The 21,176-nt window shown below is 40.5% G+C and overlaps 1 protein-coding gene across 1 annotated transcript in view; it reads left to right on the forward strand.

The window, feature by feature from the left end:
• Positions 1-21,176, forward strand: part of GALNTL6 (polypeptide N-acetylgalactosaminyltransferase like 6) — a 1,158,724-nt gene that overhangs the window by 1,133,816 nt on the left and 3,732 nt on the right. The window contains exon 12 of the mRNA XM_025462860.3: positions 7,399-7,548. Coding sequence (XP_025318645.1) covers positions 7,399-7,548 — 150 coding nt within the window. The remainder of the gene's footprint in view (positions 1-7,398; positions 7,549-21,176) is intronic.

Here is a 21,176-nt window from a genome sequence, read left to right on the forward strand (position 1 = left end):
AATAAAAAGAAGCATGCCATATGGAAAATCTATGTCTGTTGGGCTAAATTTCTCTCTACCACCCCTGTGCAGCCCCACCAGGAAACACATCTAGCCAGCCAGCTGATTAGGAAGCATGCCTGCCTGAATGCCTGAATCAGGTTTCATAGTTCTATTCCCTGGAATGTTCTAGAGTGAAATATGCTCTAGACCACAGGTTTTAGTTGATAGCCAAAAAAATCAATATAAATAAAACCAACTATATTGCATACACTTTAAAAATGTTTGGTTTCTTTTTCCCGCCTCATGATGACCTGCTAAAATCTGTCATGTAATTCAAGAAATAGTCACCAGAGGGCAGCACCAGACAAGCAGACAAGCAGACAACTATACAAAGCCCAAGAAGACGAGTTAATCCAGCTCTTTAGAAAGATTTCTGGTCTCTAGGTTCTGAAAACAGAGCTACAGGGAGATTAAACAAAGTTGACAGGAGGTAAAAAATGAATCATCTTTGAAATATGTATCACCATATATCGACTTGGTGATTAAAACATTACAAGCTGATTTGCTTTTGCAATTAGCTGTAAGCTTTATTCACTATATTACTCAATGATTTATATGAATTAAAACTCATTCTCCTCCATTCAGATTAAAATGCCTGGGTGAAAAAAGAAGTGCATCAGAGGAGTAAAATTATAGGTATTCTTTTTTATTCAAAAGCATTCAAAGAACACACAACGGGCACTTATTAGAGTTGAAATGATCCTTTTTAACAAACGGCAAAAATAAAACACAAAGGGATAAACAAAATAGTTACATGGGAAATAAAGGATAGTCTACAGAAGCACCTTTATAAGAAAATGCCTTTTGTTGCAGAACACCAGTGATGACTAATTTGGCTTTTGTGAAGGAAGCAATTTGTGTGACTCATTTTTCCAGGGCCATCTATTTAGCTGTTTGAGATCACTGTAGCTTTGTGTACTGGCTTTCAGTTTCCTTTAGGGATCAAAAAAGAGAAAGCAAATAGACCTTAATAGGACTGTATGGTCTGGAAAGAATACCTTCCAAATGCCGTTACAAGTCCAGGGGAGGGCAGGGGGAGGGAGAAAGTAGAGCCCTCTGCGGCCATATCATGCTGGGGAGGCAGCACTGCAGCAGGCCAGGCCTTCCTCCCACTGAGGAAGCAGACTGAATGTTCCCTTTGCGAGACCTGGAAAGGAGATGTGCAGGCAGAGACAAAAGCAAGTCATTGTATGGGGCAAAGAACTGATCCTGGGATACAGAGCTCAGAACAGTGATAGGTACCGTCTGGAACATGCAGTGGCTCAGATTCCTACCAACCACCTAATAAGAAAGTAAAATATAATTACCCAAGGAGAGAAAAATATTTTCAATCTTCTCAAATCAGGTAGCAAGATCAAGGTAGTAAGCGTATTTATATTACTATAAACCCAGGCAACATCACATGTACCACACTGACATTAGAGCAAAGAAGTACAAGTTATGTATCATTCTGGATTTGCACTTAAAAGTATCACTTGGGACCCCTGGATGGCTCAGCAGTTGGGCAGCTGCCTTCAGCTCAGGTCATGATCCCGGGATCCAGGATCAAGCCCTGCATCGGGTTCCTGCCAGGAGCCTGCTTCTCCGTCTGCCTATGTCTCTGCCTCTGTGTGTGTATGTGTGAATTTCATGAATAAATAAATAAATCTTTTTTTTTAATTATCACTTAAAAACAAGAAGTGGAGAGATGAACATCAATTTATTCTACAACTGAGGATTTGAGGTTGAAAAAAAATCAAGAGTTATTGTACAGGAAACCTGAATGAAATCTAAATCCTTCCATCAGTAAGGAACAGCCCAAGGCTGAGAGACAAACCATAAATGTCACAATAACATCACAGAATGCAAACGATGAAAATACATTCATAATGTCTGCTTGTTTCTGGTTTGACAAAATTGCACAGGAGAAAGTGTGCTTAATGAATGAAAGGCTTGGTGCCTGATTGGACTGACATGGCCATTAGGATAAGATGAATGGCAATAAAAAAGCATTTCAAAGACATAAGAGAAAAATTTTAGCTAATGGTAGGTGCAGAAGAATAAAGCAGTTGATATTATCTGGAAATGTCACTTGGAATGCAGGAAAGTAATCACCACATAATCATGATGATGGTGATGATAATGATGATGATACAGCATAAAATACTGTGGAGACCACCAGCTAAAAATCAATCTACAAATCTGAGAATGATTATCTCACTATAATGACAAACCTAGAAACAAGAAATAAAAGTCACCTAAGGAGCCTTGGGATAGAATTTGGACAATAGATGAATAAGTCTGTCAAAAGAAGAATTTGTTGACATTTGCTTTAATAGAGGAATTCTTTTGTACTTAACTGATCTATTTAATAAAAAATAAGAAAAGTAAAAATTAAAAAAGCAAAAAGTGGGTCACCTGGGTGGCTCAGTAGTTGAGTGTCTGCCTTTGGCTCAGGGCATGATCCCAGGGTCCTGGGACAGAGTCCTGCAGCAGGCTCCCCACAGGGAGCCTTCTTCTCCTTCTGCCTATGTCTCTGCCTCTTTCCGTGTCTCTCATGAATAAATAAATAAAATCTAAAAAAAAAAGCAAAAACAAAATTTTAAAGACTGTCTATGAAAGATTACATAAGCAGGAGCACCTGGGTAGCTCAGTCAGTTAAGCATCTGACTCTTGGTTTCAGCTCAGGTCATGGTCTCAAGGGTTGTGGGATGGAGCCCTGTGTTATTGGGCTCCCCCCTGAGCGGGAACTCTGCTTAGAGATTCTCTCCCTCTGCTCCTCCTCCTACTTGCTCACTTGCACTCTCCCTCAAATAAGTAAATAAATCTTTAAAAAAGAGAGAGCGAGAATACATAAGCCAAAGGGCCTGGATGGCTCAGTTGGTTAAGCATGGTACTCTTGATTTCAACTCAGGTCATGATCTCAGTGTGATGAGATCAAGCCTTGCATGAGATTTTCTCCCATTCTCTTTCCCTCCCCTCCACCCTGGACACTCTCTCAAAATAAATAAATAAATCTTTAAAAAGACAGAAAGACAAAAAGGAAGGAAGGAAGGAAGGAAGGAAGGAAGGAAGGAAGGAAGGAAGGAAGGAAGGAAGGGAGGAAGGAGAAAGAAAGAAAGAAAGAAAGAAAGAAAGAAAGAAAGAAAGAAAGAAAAAGAAAGACAGACATAAGCCTGACCACTTGAAGTGTGGTAGGGACCAACCATTTAACTCCTGCAGACGTGATTTCCCCCAACTGAATGATGAGGGGCTAGGCTAGGTAATGATGACTGTTCCTTTCAGCTCTGGCCAAAAAGGGAAGTTGAGGCACAGAAGGAAATGGAAAAATCAATCAAGACCACCAGTTCCTGCATGGGTTGGGCTGCTTACAGTACCATGGAAATGTGATATTTCAGTGAAATTAAGATTTAATCAGTGCTAATGACAGATTTATAGGACAGGAAGTTTCTACTTCAGTAATAGGTAACCAAGTCCAGAATCTCTGAAGATGAAGTTTCAAAAAATAATATTATCATTGACAGTGTTGTGATTTGACACAAGCAGCACAAATTCATTTAAAAGATTAAAAAGACCAATTGATTGATCTTGTCAGTTATCCCAGAGCCCTTTCTGTTAATAGAAGGGGTGCACATTTTCATTTATTAAATAGAAATTTTGATGGATATTTATTATGCATCATGAATTGTTCTGGATGCTGGAAATTCAAAGATAAGAAAGATATGATTCCAACCATTAAGAATCTGTCTAGCGAGAGATAAAGAAACATAGATGGACAATCATGATGAAATAAGGTAAAGGAAGAGAAGGAGTAAGGGGTTTGAGGGGAAGGCTTCTTGGATGAGTAGGTGCCTGGACTGAATCTCAAGGAACTCATGAGCATAAACGAGGGTGAAGTGGTGAATGTTGGCCTCCTGACCACAGGGATTCTCATGATCAGAGTCGCAAAAGGGAAAATGCAGCTTGATCAGTGCAAGGAACTGCACACATTTTTGAATTGAGATATCATTGGCGTAGGACATATTAGCTTCCGTTGTATGGGGTAATGATTCGATATTTGTACATACTGCAAAGCGATCACCGCAGCCAGTCTAGTTAACACACATAACCATCCGTTGTCACAGAATTTGTTTTTCCGGTGGTTGAGAACTGTTAAGATCTACTCTCTTAGCAACTTTCCAATGTTTTGTTGTTGCTGGAACTTAAACTACAGAAAAAGGGATGCAGCTAGGGGGGAAATACAAAGGCCGGATTATGGGGAATTCTTATATGTTAAAGTGTTTGTACTGTGGTCTCTAAGCATTATGTGAAACACTGTGAGATTTTAGGACAAGAGGTAACGTAGTCAAACGGTTGTGAAGGAAGGTGGGAAAGACTCCAATCAGGAAGTTATTTCAGTAGTCCAGAACCTGGGCACGTAGGCGGCTCAATCGGTTAAGAGGCTGCCTTTGGCTCAGGTCATGATCTTGGGGTCCCCAGGGTCCTGGATGGAGCTCTCTGTGGAACTCCTTGCTCAGCGGAGAGTCTGCTTCTCCTCCCTGCTTTTGCAGTCTTGTACTCTCTCAATCTCTCTCTCCCTCTCAAATAAATAAATAAATTCTTAGAAAAATAAATCTTTAAAAGAAATACTGAGGGCAAAGGTAGTGGAGCTAGAGAAGGGACTACTTCCAGCAATATTTGGAGACAAACATGGTAAGACTTGCTAATCGATTAAATAAGGAGGGTGAGGGAGGCAAAGGGGTTAAAGATGAAAGACAAAAAAAAGAAAGAAAGAAAGAAAGAAAGAAAGAAAGAAGAAAGAAAGAAAGAAGAAGAAAGAAAGAAAGAAAGAAAGAAAGAAAGAAAGAAAGAAAGAAAGAAAGAAAGAAAGAAAGAAAAGAAAGAAAAGAAAAAAAGATGAAAGACTCCCAGATTGGCAAGTGAGTACTATGACCACCAACTAAAACAAAATAAAGGAGTAGGAACAGGCTGAGAAGGAAACAGAATCAATTGAATCTAGGGTGTTTTGAACTTGAGATATCCATGGGACAGGCAGGTGGGAAATCCTGCATGGAGTCAGACATATCATATGCTAAGTTACCAACTATTGGTATCCAAGTATTGGAGAGAGTTGAACTGAGCATGCATAATAGCAGCTAGAGGAGGTACAAGGACAGGAGGCAAGGGAGAGCCCTGAGCCATACCTATGTGGAAGAGACAGATACAGAAGGGACATGAGCAAGATGAAAAAGGGTAACAGAGGAGCACAGTGTTTCAGAAGCCAAGGGAGTCGTGAGTTCTGATTTAAAGAGAGTGATCAAATCAGAAATACCTAGCTGCTCAACACTTTTCCTTGATAAGTCACTCTCATGCCTGTTGATTTAAATGAATCTAAAAATGTCTCAGTCCACAATCAAAGGGGGGGGGGGACTATAAGAAAAAAAGACCACACAATGTCTCTTCATGAATCTATTTCACATGCCTCACCTAAAAATCCTTGGCCTTCTATTTAAAACATTCTATTTTGTCCTGTCTTCCAGGGAAACAGAATATATAGTCACTCACCATTACCCAGGAAATCCACTTACATATCTTTGGATTCACATAATTTCTTTCTGATTTTCTTCCAACCATTTAACCCAGTTTTTTTTTTCAAGTTTTCTGCAGTCTCCCCACCACCTCACTGTTTTTTGTTAGCCATTCCTGGCATTTTGCCAGATTCTCTACATTTTTCTCACCCAGGTAGGATGGAAAAACTGAAAAGTTCTGAGGGTGTGATCAGTGCCAAGTGTATTCTCTCTCCACAGCTCAGCATCCAGCTCGCTTTTGTATCAACAGGGCCCCTTTGACAGCTCTTTATCCTGCAATTCACAGCTTGGCTTCACAAAGGCCTCCTTAAGTCCTATTCTAAGAATTATATAACCTCATTGAAATTGTATTTATTTTTTTAAAGATTTTATTTATTTGTTCATGAGAGACACAGAGAGAGAGGCAGAGACATAGGCAGAGGGAAAAAGCAGCTCCCTGTGGGGAGCCTATCCCGGCGCCCCTAACCTCATTGAGATTTTAGAATTGGAAGGATGCAGAGGGCTCATCTAATCTATTTTCCCCACTTACTTGAGGATTTCTCCTACCGAACTCCTCAGATGGTTGATCAGCTCCAACTCAAGAAAATCAACACCTTTCAGTGATAAGTCACTTACAGAAGTGGTTTGTGTCTTAATTTAATATACTGTAAAATCCACGTTAGTGCCTCAGAAGTAGCATTTTTCAAAAAATAGAATGGGATGGATAAGGTAGAATAGACTAAACGAGGAGAAGATTGGATGGAATACCAGAGTCTATTAAATGTAGTAAGACTGGGCAGCCCGGGGGGCTCAGCAGTTTGGAGCCTCGCTTTGGCCCAGGGCATGATCTTGGGGTCCTGGGATCGGGTCCCACGTTGGGCTCCCCGCATGGAGCCTGCTTCTCCCTCTGCCTGTGTCTCTGCCTCTCTCTCTGTGTGTCTCTCATGAATAAATGAAATCTTTTTAAAAAATAAATGCAGTAAGAATAAATATCCTTGTGTTTTCATCTGAGAAGGAGGAATTTGTGTAACGTGTGTAAACTGTATCTCTTACAGTGTGGTATAGCCCAAAACTTTCTACGTCGCCCTGCTGACTTATTCATACCAACCCTAGAAAATTAATTTGCGTATTCTTTACTTCATTAAGCTCAGCTTCCATTTAAATCAAAATTTGCACACTGCAAGCATCAATCCAGCTCAACTGGGCTCCTGGTCTTTTTGCAGTTAATCTGTTTATTTGGGCTAACTGTGTAGTGTTTGATCCAGTAACATTTTATCTAAAAGAAGAATGTAAAGAACTTTATTAAAGAGCTTCTCTCTGGAGCACCTGGGTGGTTCAGCCATTAGCGTCTGCCTTCAGCTCGGGTCGTGATCCCCAGGTCCTGGGATCAAGTCCCACAACGGGCTCCCTGCAGGGAGCCTGCTTCTCCCTCTGCCTATGTCTCTGCCTCTCTGTGTCTCTCATGAATAAATTTTTAAAATTAAAAAAAAAAAAGGAGTTTCTCTCCTTCCCTCTCTCCCCTCCCCCTCCATCCTTCCCTCCCTCTTTCTTTCCATGCCACCCCTCTGTTATTTTTTCTGGTACCTATTTGGAAACTCCTCATTTGTATTTTTTGGCAGCCCAGGCCAAAGGTGCCCAAAGGTGTTGCAGCTATAGAGTTTTATGATTACATGCCTTTTTCAACACCTCTATTATGCCTAGAAGTTGTTCTTTTAGGGTAAATCACAAAGCACAAATTCCACATTGCAAAAAAAAACCTCCCCCCACCCCCACCCCATGCTCTCCAGACTCTAAACTCACTGTAGCTTTTCTGCTATTGTTGTTTTGTTAGCTCTTTACTTTTGGATGGAGAGAAGATATTCGACCTGGTGAGCCACTGCACACCCGAAAATTCTGCTTCGATGCAATCTCCCACAACAGCCCAGTCACTCTCTATGACTGTCATGGCATGAAGGGGAACCAGCTCTGGGGACACAGAAAGGTAAGACCCAGTTCATTGCAGGCATTCTCAAACTGCTGGGCTCAAGGCTTTCTAACCCAAAAGTTTGTCAACACACTGTTTTGATTTAAATTGTTGCCTGGACACAAGTATACATTTTGGACTCAGACAGTTGGAGACCTCCAGCATAGGTTGAGGGAAAGACAGGGTCTGCTGGAAGGGGCATTGCTTTTGGCTTTGCTTGCTGTGTGTGCACCCACCATAATCACTTATGACTGAAAAATAGCTTTGAACCAGAACATATATTGCAAGGGAAGGGACTAGTCTTAGCCCAGACAACCACCAAATGGAGGGACCATGTGCCCAATAAACAAACACACACATGTGTAATTTTTAAGAACCTTGAGTCACACACAAACATTTAAGATATCCATTTATTTATATCTCATTCTCATTTGCTTGGGACCTGTCTAGGTTAAGACAATTAGATTTACATATCCACACTCACGTAGGTGTAATTGTTGCGATCTTTCTACAGACTGACCCATTTGCAACTTGGCAAACTGCAAGTATAACAAAAGAGAACTTATTTGGGTGATTTAAGTTTAAAAAATTATGAAGTTAACATTTAATGATAGAAAAAAGGTAGTTCAAAAGCAAATACAAAAATCATTTTATTGAGTTGACAAAGAGCAATTAAGTTTTTATTTTAAACTATTTTCACCAAGTTGCCTTTCGATAACTTTTGAGGATACCACGCAAATTTCTTTTCCACTTTTTTGGTTTTTAGGGCAGGACTTGACTGTCAGTAAGCTCCATTCCACCCCTCAAGTTCATAGATGTGCTGGGTGCCCTCCTAGCCAGGAAGAAGGTGCCAGTCTTACCCTAAACTATACAGGAAATGTCACACCCACCACTTTAATCATGCACTTTGGCTAACCTGTGGCTGAGGCAAAACTTAGTATCCCTGGCATTACAGAAAGCTAAAGGAAAGAATCTTCAGAAAATCAAATATGGGGGATGACTGGTTTTGATACCTAATAAGCTTTCCAGTATCTACCTTTCAGGAGTGGGCACCTAAAATTATTCTCAAAGGCAGACTCATTTATACAAGTTTGTTCTGTATGCCACCCAGCCTCCCCCCCCCCCCCAAACACACACACAGCATTTGGCAGATTCTGGCTCTGTGTCCAGAAAAAGTACAAAACATCAGTTGTATGTACCCTTCTGTTTTCCTTATGAACTGCATCATAAGTGATTAATCTTACCAAACCCTTTTTGTTATTGGCTATGATACAATCTATGTGTGATGCAATAAGAAAGTTGTTTTGTTTTGCTTTTTGTTTGTTTGTTTGTTTTGCTTTTATAGTTATATTCTGATCTTTAAGAAGTTCCTTTCTCGGCACATCAATAAAATACCCGATTCACCATTTGCCTCATATGCTGGTTGTCCCTAATGAACAAACCATTCCTCATTATTGCACAGTTATAGCACGAGAGACAGAACACTCAATAATGTGCAATTAAGCCAAGAAAATACAGTTGTTTTCATTAGGGAGCTTACAAAAGCTTACAGATGGATAAAACCAACTAATACACATGCACACAGAGCTCCTGGAGAGGAAAAAAAAAAAATGGCTGTGGTGATTTCAAGAGGTAACTCTTACAGCTTTAACATTTTAAACCTTTCCAGGACCCTAAGGGGCTTGTGAAAGGGAACCACTAGGTGCAATTGGCTCCCTTCTCAGATGCTTTTGTAGCTTGGCCTTGCATTACTTAGCAAAAGGTTACATTCACTGTGTATTTATATAACAAGCAAGGTATTTATACATAATCAGGAACATGCCAAGAGCTCAAAATGGAAAGTTTCTGAAATATCTCATCTTGGTGGATGACTCAGGCTTATTCAAATGCACCTGTTTTTGAAAGGGCTTCTTGTTTATTTCATGGGCTATTCCCAAGGCATAAAGAGAGAAAGCACAAAGAGAGAGGTCTCTCTGGGGTATTACCTTGTCTATTTACTACTCGGCCCTGGGGGCTTCCAGGTAGTTTAGCATCTTTTGAGTCAACTGTGGAGCTCTCTGTTTTTATTAGCATAGTCATGAATAAACAGGACCCCTAAGATTTTCCTAATTGCCTAAAGGACCACAGCGGGCCATCTCCTAAGCTCCTAAGGTAATCATCATCATCATCATCTCCAACTGTTAAGGAAGCATTGACCTAGTGCTTTACATATATTACCTCAAACCTCACAACCACCTAGTTTCTATAACGTGTAATTCACAGAGGAAGAAACTAGTACTAGCATGTTTGTGCCAGAGCCAACATTCAGATCCAGGTGCATCTGGGTTTAAAGTCTCTCCTTTTTCCTCTGCTGTGCTCTTACGAAAGCAGATCAGCATTCCCGGGGGGAGTTTCCCAGTGCCTATTGGATTCAGCACCACTGAGTGCAAGCAACCCCTCCTCCTAGCTACCTGGCAATTTCTTGGAGAGGAAAGGTGGCCAGAAGCTATTTTGCTTGAGTGGGTGAAGGCTGTTGTCAGGCCCCACCTTCTGATCCGTCAGTGGTACTTTTTTTTTTTTTTAAGGAGATTATTGGGTCATTTCCCAGCTTTACTGAGATATAAGTGACATATAACATTGTGTACATTTAAGGTATACAATGTACTAATTTGATATATGTGTATATTTGAAGTGACCACCACAATCAGTTTAGTTAATACATCCACCACTTCACATAGTCACAATTTTTTTGTGTGATGAAACTTTTCAAGTCTACTCTCTCAGCAACTTTCAAATATACAACATATATGTAATATGTAATATATGTAATATACAACATATGTAATTAACTATAGTCACCATGTTGTACTTTACATCCCCAGAACTTCTTCCACTTACAACTGGAGGTTTGTACCTTTTGACCACCTATACCCATTACCCCCAACCCCACCACTCAGCTTTCAATTATTCTTAGATGTGGGCCATTGCCACCACAAAAAAAGAGGGGAATCCCTATTTTACAGTCTTGTTAACTAGGTTCAGTAATACAGCTGTGTCTCACAAGTACCAAGAATAAAGAATCCCACTCATGGTTATCTTTTACCACCAGGGGGACCCCTCTTTCAAAAACAATGACTGCTGATGACGGTAAAAATGTTTAAATTATTAACTGATATCCAAAACAAAAAAACTTCCTTCCCTCTTCTAGTAACCGTAATTAGTCACTAAGATTTGTCAATCCCCTCCCCAGCCAATCTCTCTAAAACTCTATCCTCTCTGCTGTGTCTACAGCCCCTTCCCTACCTATAGCCCTTCCCATCTTACCCCTGAATTACTGCCAGAGCTCTCTCAAGGTGATCCAGCCTCCTGTCCCTTCTCTCTCTCACCCATCTTCCATTCTGAAGTCAAACAAAGTTTCTACAAAACCTGGTCATTGCATTCCTCTGTTTTATAACTTTACTTGGCTTCCCATTAGGTAGAAGATAATTCTTCCCCTGACCTTTCATAATCTGGTCATCGTAATGATTTCCCATCTAGCCTAGCATATCCTAATTCATCCTGAAACAGTCATGTGATCCTGAATAAGTTATATTTCATCTATGATTTTCAACTTCCTTATCAACATAATAGGGATAATTAAGTGAGCTAAACCGTGTAAAAATTACACATGATCAAACTTATATTCATGTGGGTGACAAATGCAATTTTTACACTGAAAATAGTGATAAGATATATCCTGATGTACCACATCACTATAGCAACCTATCCTAAGCAATATTAACTTATTACTCACCTCCCCCCCCACACAAAAAATATTAGGAGTTATCTCCCTTTTAATAAATTTTAATTGGAGTATAATATATATCTTAACTTGGGTTTCTCTAGATGTATATCTGAAGTAAGATTTTGAGGGTGTTTTATTTGGGAGATGGCCTACCAAAATCTTGGTAGGAAGTAAGTGAATGAGGAAGGGATGGGAATCAATAAAGCGTGAACTATAAAGCAAGTACCACTGGGGGCAATTAGAACTCAACCCTTCTAAAGATCTCTGGAAATGGTATAGAGCATGTATCAGAGAGCAAGTGAGTCGGTGCACTTATTCACCACTCTAGTCGACCTGTGGGTAAATTTATTCCTAAGGGGAGGAGCATTTGTTCCCTGACATCTCCAGACTGTTGCTCTTACAGACAGAACAGTTCTTGAGAAGAGAGAAAAAGCCCTTAGGGAGTGAGATACCAAGACCAACTGCTGGGAGTTGGGCCAGCATGCACTGAATTGGTGAGGCCTGAAGAGCTGTAGGCAGGGTATACAGATACCTCATGAGAATCCAGTTGCTCCACATTTTTGTCAACTCTTGGCAATCTGTTTCTTTTTCTTTTCCTCTTTTCATTTTGTGGTTGTAGAGTGATATCACATGCTTATTTGCTGTTTGGGGGTTTTCCCTTTTTTTTTAAGATTTTATTTATTTATTTGACAGAGAAAGAACACAAGCAGGGGGAATAACAGACAGAGGGAGAGGGAGAAGCAGGCTCCTTGCGGAGCAGAGAGCCTGATGTGGGGCTCCATTCCAGGCCCCTGGGATTATGACCTACCTGAACTGTTTAATGCAAAATCATCCCAAAGACCAGCAGGTTTATTTGTGGAAATTGATTAACTGATTCTGAAATTTATATGGAAATGAAAGAGGCAAGGATAGTCAAGAAAATGTTGGCCAAGGAAAAGAATAAACATCAAACATTATAAATGTGCCAGTTCCAGGACATTGTAATGGTGCATTTAATGCAGTGTGCTGTCGACATAAGGTGAGACTGACTGAGGCTCCCCTGAAGGTGAGGCCTGGGGATTGGTATTTTTTGAAGGCTCCTAAAGTATTCTCATAGGCAGCTGATGGAGAATCCCTTTTCCAGCTCCAATGTTTACCTACCTTCTTCTTTTTTTTTTTTTAAGATTTTATTTATTTATTCATGAGAGACAGAGAGAGAGAGAGAGAGGCAGAGACACAGGCAGAGGGAGAAGCAGGCTCCATGCAGGGAGCCTGATGTGGGACTTGATCCTGGGTCTCCAGGATCAGGCCCTGGACTGAAAGTGGCGCTAAACTGCTGAGCCACCCAGGCTGCCCGTTTACCTACCTTCTTTACCCTGTTCCTCCCTCCTGCCTTAGTTGGAATTCCCGCCCCCCCCCCCATTTGTATTCCTATACCGTATTGTTTCTTCTTTTGTTCCAAGAACATTGTATTCTACATAGTCTCCCTTTTTAGAAGTTAACTACCTGAGGGCAGGAACTTTTTCTTTTATTTCTGTCTGGCCTGCTTAATATCAAATATACGAAGTTCCTAAATAAGCATTTTTTAAATGGCTTAAAGAACTACTGGGTTCAATTATTGATACGGTCTTCTTCATGAACCTCAAGTTGTGCTGGACAAAATTTAACATATCTCATGGAAGCAACCCAAATGTCCATTAATAGATGAGTTGATAGAAAAGACATCAGGTGTGTGTGTGTGTGTGTGTGTGTGTATAACAGATATATATATCTGTATGTATATGATGGAGTATTACTCAGCTACAAAAAAGGATGAGATCTTGCTATTTGCAGTCCATCCAATATGGATGGACCTGGAGGGTATAATGCTAAGTGAAATAAGTCAGCCACTGAAAGACAAATACCATATGATTTCACTTATATGTGGAATCCAAAAACAAATGAACAAACAAAAAGCAGTAACAAATCCATAAATACAGAGAGCAAACTGATGTTTGCCAGAGAGGAGGGGGATGAGGGCTAGGCAAAATGGGTGAAGGCTTCCTGTTATGGAATGAATAAGTCATGAGGAGAAAAAGTACAGCACAGGGAATATAGTCAATGGTATTGTAATAACGTCGTATAGTGACAGATGGTAGCTACACTTGTGGTGAGCACAGCATAAGGTATAGAGTTGTTGAATCACTATGTTGTAACTTGAAACCAATATAACATTGTGTGTCAACTATATTTCAATTAAAAAGAAAGAAGGAGAAAAAAAAAAAAGAACACTTAACACATTTCTTGGTCTCAGAACCACATACACAGCCTCCCCAAAGACCAAAAGTGAAAGGTTTAAATTACTATTCTTAGTTACTCCCTGGGGTGTTCTTGTAGTTTAACTGCTATAAGAAAGGGCTTAAAAATAACATCAAACAGGAAATACAGATAAGAAGTTTCCTTTCAGGCTAAATTGATAACATTGCAACAGTCACATTAGTTTAAAAAGTGAGTGGGCGGAATTCTTGGCTTATGCCTACATTTGACTATTTATTGTAATTTGTGATATATGCCAGGACTTTGGCCTCTCAGCTCGTAAAATCCTGCTGGTCCACAAAGATGCCAGATGGAAGGCCACAAGGTTCTTATTTTTAAAGTGTTCTGGTTAGATATTGATTTAGGGCCAAAAATGAGGGAAGTATATACAAAGAGTTTAATTAAAAGGCATGTATTTCAACTTGGGTTCTGATGTATGAAGCCCCACTACAAAATCCTGGATGTGTGGTAATACTTAGGCAGTCACATTATCCCAATTCAACCCATTCATTTCTTGGACAGTCCCAAGTATTAAAAAGTTCTTCCCTGGCCTTTAGTACCACAGTGATTAAATGTAATCTACTTCACTGAATGCAGATCCCAAATATTTGAACAGTGCTTGCCCTATCTTTACTCTTTACTTGTGATTAAATGGCCCAGTTTTCTGCCACTACTCTTCCTGTGACTTAATTAGGATCTACCCAAACTTCCTGGACACTCACTTTTAACATACTCCAAATAGTTCTAAAAAGTATCATGATACTCAGAACACAATATTCTAGGTGTATTCTGGTCAAAGAAAGTAGAATCTGTTTCTAGCATTCTTTGTTATGATTTAGTTGATTGATTTTCTACCTTAACTTTACATACTTGGCTTTTTAATGAATTTTCAGTATAAAAACTGTCTCTTGGGCAGCCCGGGTGGCTCAGCGGTTTGGCGCCACCTTCATCCCAGGGCGTGATCCTGGAGACTGGGGATCGAGTCCAACATAGGGCTCCATGCATGGAGCCTGCTTCTCCCTCTGCCTTTGTCTCTGCCTCTCTCTCTCTCTCTCTCAATCGAATAAATAAATAAAATCTTAAAAAAAAAACTCAGTCTTTTTTTGTTTTCCTACACAGATACATCTCCACCGTCTCCTGTCTGTATAATTCATCTTTTATACTTGTGTAGCTATCCATTTATTTCCATTAAATTCTATTTCACTGGATTTACCTCAGCCTAGGTTTTAACTCTTTGATCTAATTTATTAGCCATAAACTAGTTTTGTTCCATCCATGAGATGAATCTGCATGCATTTATTCCTTCATCTAAGTCGTGGATCCCAATGCACAAGGCCAAGAACTGAGCCCTTTATCATATAATACAGACGCTGATCCATTAATGAGCACCATTTGGATGAAGTTATTCAACCAGATACAAATTTACCTAATAGTTATTTCTTCTAGGGATCCCTGGGTGGCTCAGCAGTTTAGCGCCTGCCTTTGGCCCAGGGCGTGATCCTGGAGTCCCAGGATCGATTCCTTCATCAGGCTCCCTTCCTTGAGCCTGCTTCTCATCCCTCTGCCTGTGCCTCTGCCCCCTCTCTCTGTGTCTCTCGTGAATGAATAAAATCTTTAAAAAAATAAATCTAGTTATTTCTTCTAGCCCACACCTCTCCAGTTTGCCCAAAAGAGAACAAAGAAGGGCTTTTCAAACACCTTGCTGAAAACAATATGCACAATGTCTACATCATACTCCCATTTGTAATAGAGGACTTAAGTCATTGTACCCTAAGAAGTTATGATCTTCAATTCAAATTAAGGATTCAACCAAGGGAAGCTAACTCCCAGAAGGGAAATGCATTTAACACAGTAATGAAGCTACCTTTTCAATAGTGTTATCTTCGCATCCTGTTTTTATTTGTTTGTCTCACTTAGTTGTTGTGACCTCTTAGCTTTTGCTATTTCTATATACCAGTTAGAAATATCCTAATGAACTTAACTGCCATTCTCTGGTCACTCAGAACAAGAAAATCTCCATCACAGATTATCCCAGAGTCTAACATCAAGACTCTAACATCAGGATTAATACTTCTTGAATTAAATGCCTGCCAAGATTTAGACTCACAGAAAAGCATCTTGGTAATAAGAACTATACACAATTTATGTTAGTATTTAAATTTAAATTAGTTATCTGCTGGTGAGCAGGGTAGAAGTGGAGCAGGACTGCTGGTTGGCTCAGTGAAGAAGAGTGATGAAGCATAATTCAGAGGTCAAGAGCAGAGGCTCTGGGTCCTGTGAGATCCAAGACTGGAGTTCTGGCTTCTGTGTGGGTCCTGGCTCTGGGATCTCAGGAAAGTTCCTTACTATGTGCTTTTGTTTCCTCATTCATAAAATGAAGATAATAATAGTATCTATCTTAGAGGATTGTTGTAATGATTAAATAAAATTTAAAAGTACCTAGCACATGAGTTCAATTAGTGTTAACTATTGCAAACATGTGTTCAACAAACTATCTTCTGATTGTTCTTAGCTCTTCAACAAGTTTGCATATAGGAAAAGATGAGCTAATTAGTTGTATTTCTATATTATACATTTTTATACCATTTTCATTATTTAGCTATAGCTAGATATTCAAATGTAAATTCCATGAGAGCAGGGGTTTTTCTCTGCTTTCTTTTATTCAGTACCTAAAACACTGGCTGGCATATAGTTGGCATGTAATTATTATTTGTTGAATAAATGAACTTAGCTTCCTATTTCTCCTCATTCACTATTCCTTCAGATTCCTTATGTGGTTTACATAGATAAGATGAGAAAATCTACATAGAATATTTAGCACTGCTAGACACATAGATTCATATTTAATAAATAGCTATTATTATATTCATATGACTCCCAGAAGGTTTACTGAGGGGAGATAAGGAGCTATGGACAGATGGAAACAAGATATGGAACAGATGGGTTTTCTCTACTCTTGGAGCTTTCAGTCCAGTGGGGAGGCAGACAAAAATGATTAAATAAATTAAGTTACAAGATAATATGAGAATACAGAACACTGGGCTCTATCCAGGTCAGAGAAGTAGGCAAAGTTTCTCTGACAAACTAACATTTCAGTGGAGATCTAAAAGATGAGCAGGAATTAGATAAATGAAGGAAGTAAGAGAATAAAAGACCCCAGATACAGTATTAGCTAATGCAAAGGCCCTGAGGTAATCAACATCTTAGTTTTCTTAGAAAAACAAGAGAAGCCAGTTGGAAGGTATGAGTGTGAGGGAAAATGATGAACTATGTATACAAGATCAGACATCTGGCCAGGGATAGGACTATACAAGACCTTGCCGTCCATGCTAAGAATTTAGCTAAGAGGCCAAGAAGGCTTTGAATGGTTGAAAAGCAGAGGTCTAATCAAATTAGATTTTTTTTTTTTTTACAATCCTGGCTACTGTCAAGAGTCAGTAGGAGGAGGGGTTCGAGGTCTGCTGTGGCTTACACTGCCTCACTACACACACCCAGGGGTTCTGTCAGGACATTAAGCAGCATTATTTCTGATTGGCCGAATTAGGCACTGATGCAAGAAGACCAATTTTCTCCTCCTGTGAGAAATTCTACCTGTCAAAGAAAAAATGGAAAAGGATAGACAGTAAGACTGCTTTGTCCCTGTTATGCCTATCAAGGTATTATTTGCATTCGCCCAGATGCCAACAGTAAAAATAGGCCGCAAAAAACTACCTAATTTGTCTTTCTCCCAGAGCACAAAGGACATTCATATATCAACCTTGTTTTTCTCCACCACACTAAGAGGTGGGAAGGCAGATATTCTAAATCTTATCTCATCCCACTCTTCTCCCCTCCACTCTATTCATTTTGAAGCTGGAAAACCTAGATCACTGACAAACTAAGTGACCAGCAAAGATTACTGTCAGGGATGAAATCAGGATTAAAAATTAGCAATATCTTGGGGCACTTAGGTGGCCCAGTAGATCAAGTGTCCAACTTTTGATCTCAGCTCAGGTCTTGATCTCAGGGTTGTGAGTTCAAGCCCCACATAAAACACACACACACACACACACGTAAGTAGCAATATCCATATTAGATACCTTTTCTTTCTTTTTTTAAATATTTTATTTTATTTATGTATTCATGAGAGACACAGAGAGGGGCAGAGACATAGGCAGAGGGAGAAGCAGGCTCCCTCCCAGGAGCCTGATGCAGGACTTGATCCCAGGACCCCAGGATCACAACCTGAGCTGAAGGCGGACACTGAACCACTGAGCCACCCAGGCAGGCACTCCAAGCATTCTCTTTCAATGTATGTTATCCAGAAATGAATAGTCAGTGAAAGGCAATAACAGTTCTCCCCACTGTGCACACAAAAGTATAGACCAGACCTCTTCCTCAGGTCCAGTCTATACACAACTGCTTACTGGGCATCTGAACCTGGATGTTTCACAGCTGCCTCCAATTCATTATGCCTAAAATAGAAATCACTCTCCTCCCCACTGCCTCAGCCTGAGCCTCTTCCAGCATTTCTTGCCTCAGCACTGCTTTTCTTCTAGTCATCCGCTTCTTCCCTCACCTTAAACCCCACATGCCATGAATCAGAAAGTCCTATACATTTACTTCTCAAAAAGCTCTCAGATCATTTCTCAGGTCATCCCCAACTCACCCCTTGTTGGTTTGGGTTTCGGTTTGTAAGCTTCAGTCTGGATGATTGCAGTAGCCTCTCTCGATTCTCTTGGCCAGAGTCCAATGCCTCCCTACCCTGTCTCCATCCTCCTCTCTGCTACTAGCATGATCCACCCAAAATATGGAGTCTGTGACTCCCCTTTTTAAATCTTCCAGTGGCCACCCCCCAAACACAGAGAAAATAAGCCTTAGCAATGTAGCCTAGTCTCTGAATGCTATCTCTTGGATACATCGTCTGGTATTCACCTCCCTTGTGCTCTAAATGACTTGCCAGTCCCCAGAACATGATCTAGCTCTCCATTACCTCTGAAATCATCATCCTCTCCCAGTTTCTCCCCTACTCTAACCCCCCAGCCCCACCCCGTCATTCCTTTAACCCACATCGGGTGAATTCCTGCTTAGGGCCTTTGCACTCCCTGTTCTGTCTGGAACTCTCTTCCCCCCAGATATTGGCATGGCTAATTCCCTCACCTTCTTCAAGACTACCCAAATATCACCTTCTCAATGAGGTGGACGCTTGCTCCCCTATTTAAACTTGCACACTGGCTATATATTTTACCTATAACACTCACTGTTTATTGTCTGTGCTGTATTTCCTCACCCCCACTCTGCCTCCAGCATGTAAATATTGAGGGGGGGGGGCTTGTTAGTTCACTGAAATATCCAATCCACCTAAACAGTGCCTAATAAATATTAGGTCCCCCCAAAAAATAGTAGGTCCCAAATAATTTTTTGTGAATAAATCAAATGCATAAATGCACATGCTATCACATTTCTCCTTTCACCTGTTCCTCTCTGTCTGAAATACCCGAATACATCTTATTCCCCCTCATCTACAGTCTCATCAGTATTTTTTTTACTTTATACATTTATTTGCCTGTTGGTCTCCCCTACTTCTTGGGTCAGGAGATGCATCTCCATTTATCTTTCTGGGCCTGTCTCCTAATACATACCAGAAAGTAAAAGGCATTCAATAAATATTTGTTGAACTCCAATACCTGAATCACATCGCATTTCAGGCAAGGGACTAAAACACATGAATCATATACAAACTCTGACCATAATTACATAGAAGAGCTCATTCTAGAGCCATATAGCACCTTTGTTCTATTAATCCTTTTGCTTAAAAAGGGAGGCACTGATATATCAATTTAGAGAACTTAGTTGAGGCGGATGCTGATTTTTGCAAATTCTATTTTGCCAGGATTTCAGAGAATGCAATTTGGTCCTGAATAGCTGGTCTCCGACCAGATGGTTTGTACATTCTGATTTTTAGAATTGGGGATGCTCCCTGACTAAAAATAAATTAAGGGAAGATGCGGAGTGGAATCACTTATTATATGTAGGACCTGTGCCAGCGATTTTACATATATTAATTCATTTTATCCTTACAATAAATTTGTGAAGAGTATATTTTACAGATGAGGAAGCTGGAGTTCAGAGAATTAAATACTGCCCAAGGTCACACAACAAGGTCATGATATGACTGGAATCTGATCCAAATTCCCTGCAGATCAAAATCCCAGCCCTTGGGCAGCCCTGGTGGCTCAGCGGTTTAGCACCACCTTCAGCCCAGGGCGTGATCCTGGATTTCCAGGATTGAGGCCCACGTCAGGCTCCCTGCTTGGAGCCTGCTTCTCCCTCTGCCTGTGCCTCTGCCTCTCTCTCTTTCTCATGAATAAATAAATAAATCTTAAAAAAAAAAATCCCAGCCCTTTACCCAGCATAGGTTGTCCTCCCTCCTACCATGTGTGAGTTCTATTCTGAGTCATCTTTCCATCCATTATGAACTCACACTTATTTTATTGTCTTTGCATTTGTGGTGTTTTGTTCTTTGATTACCCCGAACACAGTGTGGAATGCTTCCTACAACTTACTCGTGCCTTCAAAGTGCAGACCCTGTGGAAGGAGGGAATCTAATAGAATTTAGTGCCGGCCTTGAGCGTCACCAGATGCCAATTACATGGCAGACCTGCTGTGGAGAGGTGGCCCTTTCAAGGAGCTCCCTGGAAGGTCCCACCCACGCCTTTCACAGTAGGGACTGACTGGCCAGAACTGGACATTGGGTCTGACCCGATTTGATTAGGAAGGGTGATTCCACAGGCCTGGATCTAAACTTTTTCATTTCCTGCTCAAAGATTTCTCATTTTCTTAAGGCAAAAACAAAACAGAAAGATCACGGGGGGGGGGGGGTGGAGGAAGAGGGCAGGGTAGGTGGGAGACCTACAGGAGACACAGTTTGCTGTATTGCACTTTTCACAATCAGAGCAAAAGCTCTGCTCTCCTCTCAGGACTGAACAATGAACAGTCCAGTTAAAAGCACCCTTTAGGAAGGATTGTTATGGAACAGCAGACTTGCCAAAGCACACAGAAGTCTCTTCCAGAGGAAAAAAAAAAAACTATTCAGTTCTCTTACAGCCATCTCTTGTGATGATGAAAGGTAAAGGTGCAAAGGGCTGTCACAGAACAAGAGACCATATTGACGAATGATTACTCAGTCCACTGACTTAATTCCGGCCAGGAAAACCATCAGTAAAGACAAGTAGTCATCCAAAAGCTTAGCTGAATAGAAAGTCTAAAGATGGCAATGTGCACAGCCCCCAAGGTCAAAAGTGGAAAAAGCACACTCTGGAGAGGCTGACAATGTCTCCAGAAGCTTCACCTCTAGGACCTGGTAGATCCTCCAAAGACAAGGGTGAACAGAGCTCAGTCTATAGCCAGAGAATGATCAATCTGTCAATCTACTGAGTATTGTTGATAGTTTCTAGTCTGATGCCCTGTCATTCATCTCTGTCCACAGTGAACTTTGGAATAAAAGGTTCATTCAATTTTATGGCCAGGAAAGGCCTTACAGATTAATCTTATCCACCCTCTCCTTTGACCGAAGAGGCTTTCTCAGCCATAGATGGATTTAGGGAATTCAACTTTTCAACTAATATGA

Source organism: Canis lupus, chromosome 25 (genome assembly GCF_003254725.2).
Source record: "Canis lupus dingo isolate Sandy chromosome 25, ASM325472v2, whole genome shotgun sequence".
NCBI lineage: Eukaryota > Metazoa > Chordata > Mammalia > Carnivora > Canidae > Canis > Canis lupus.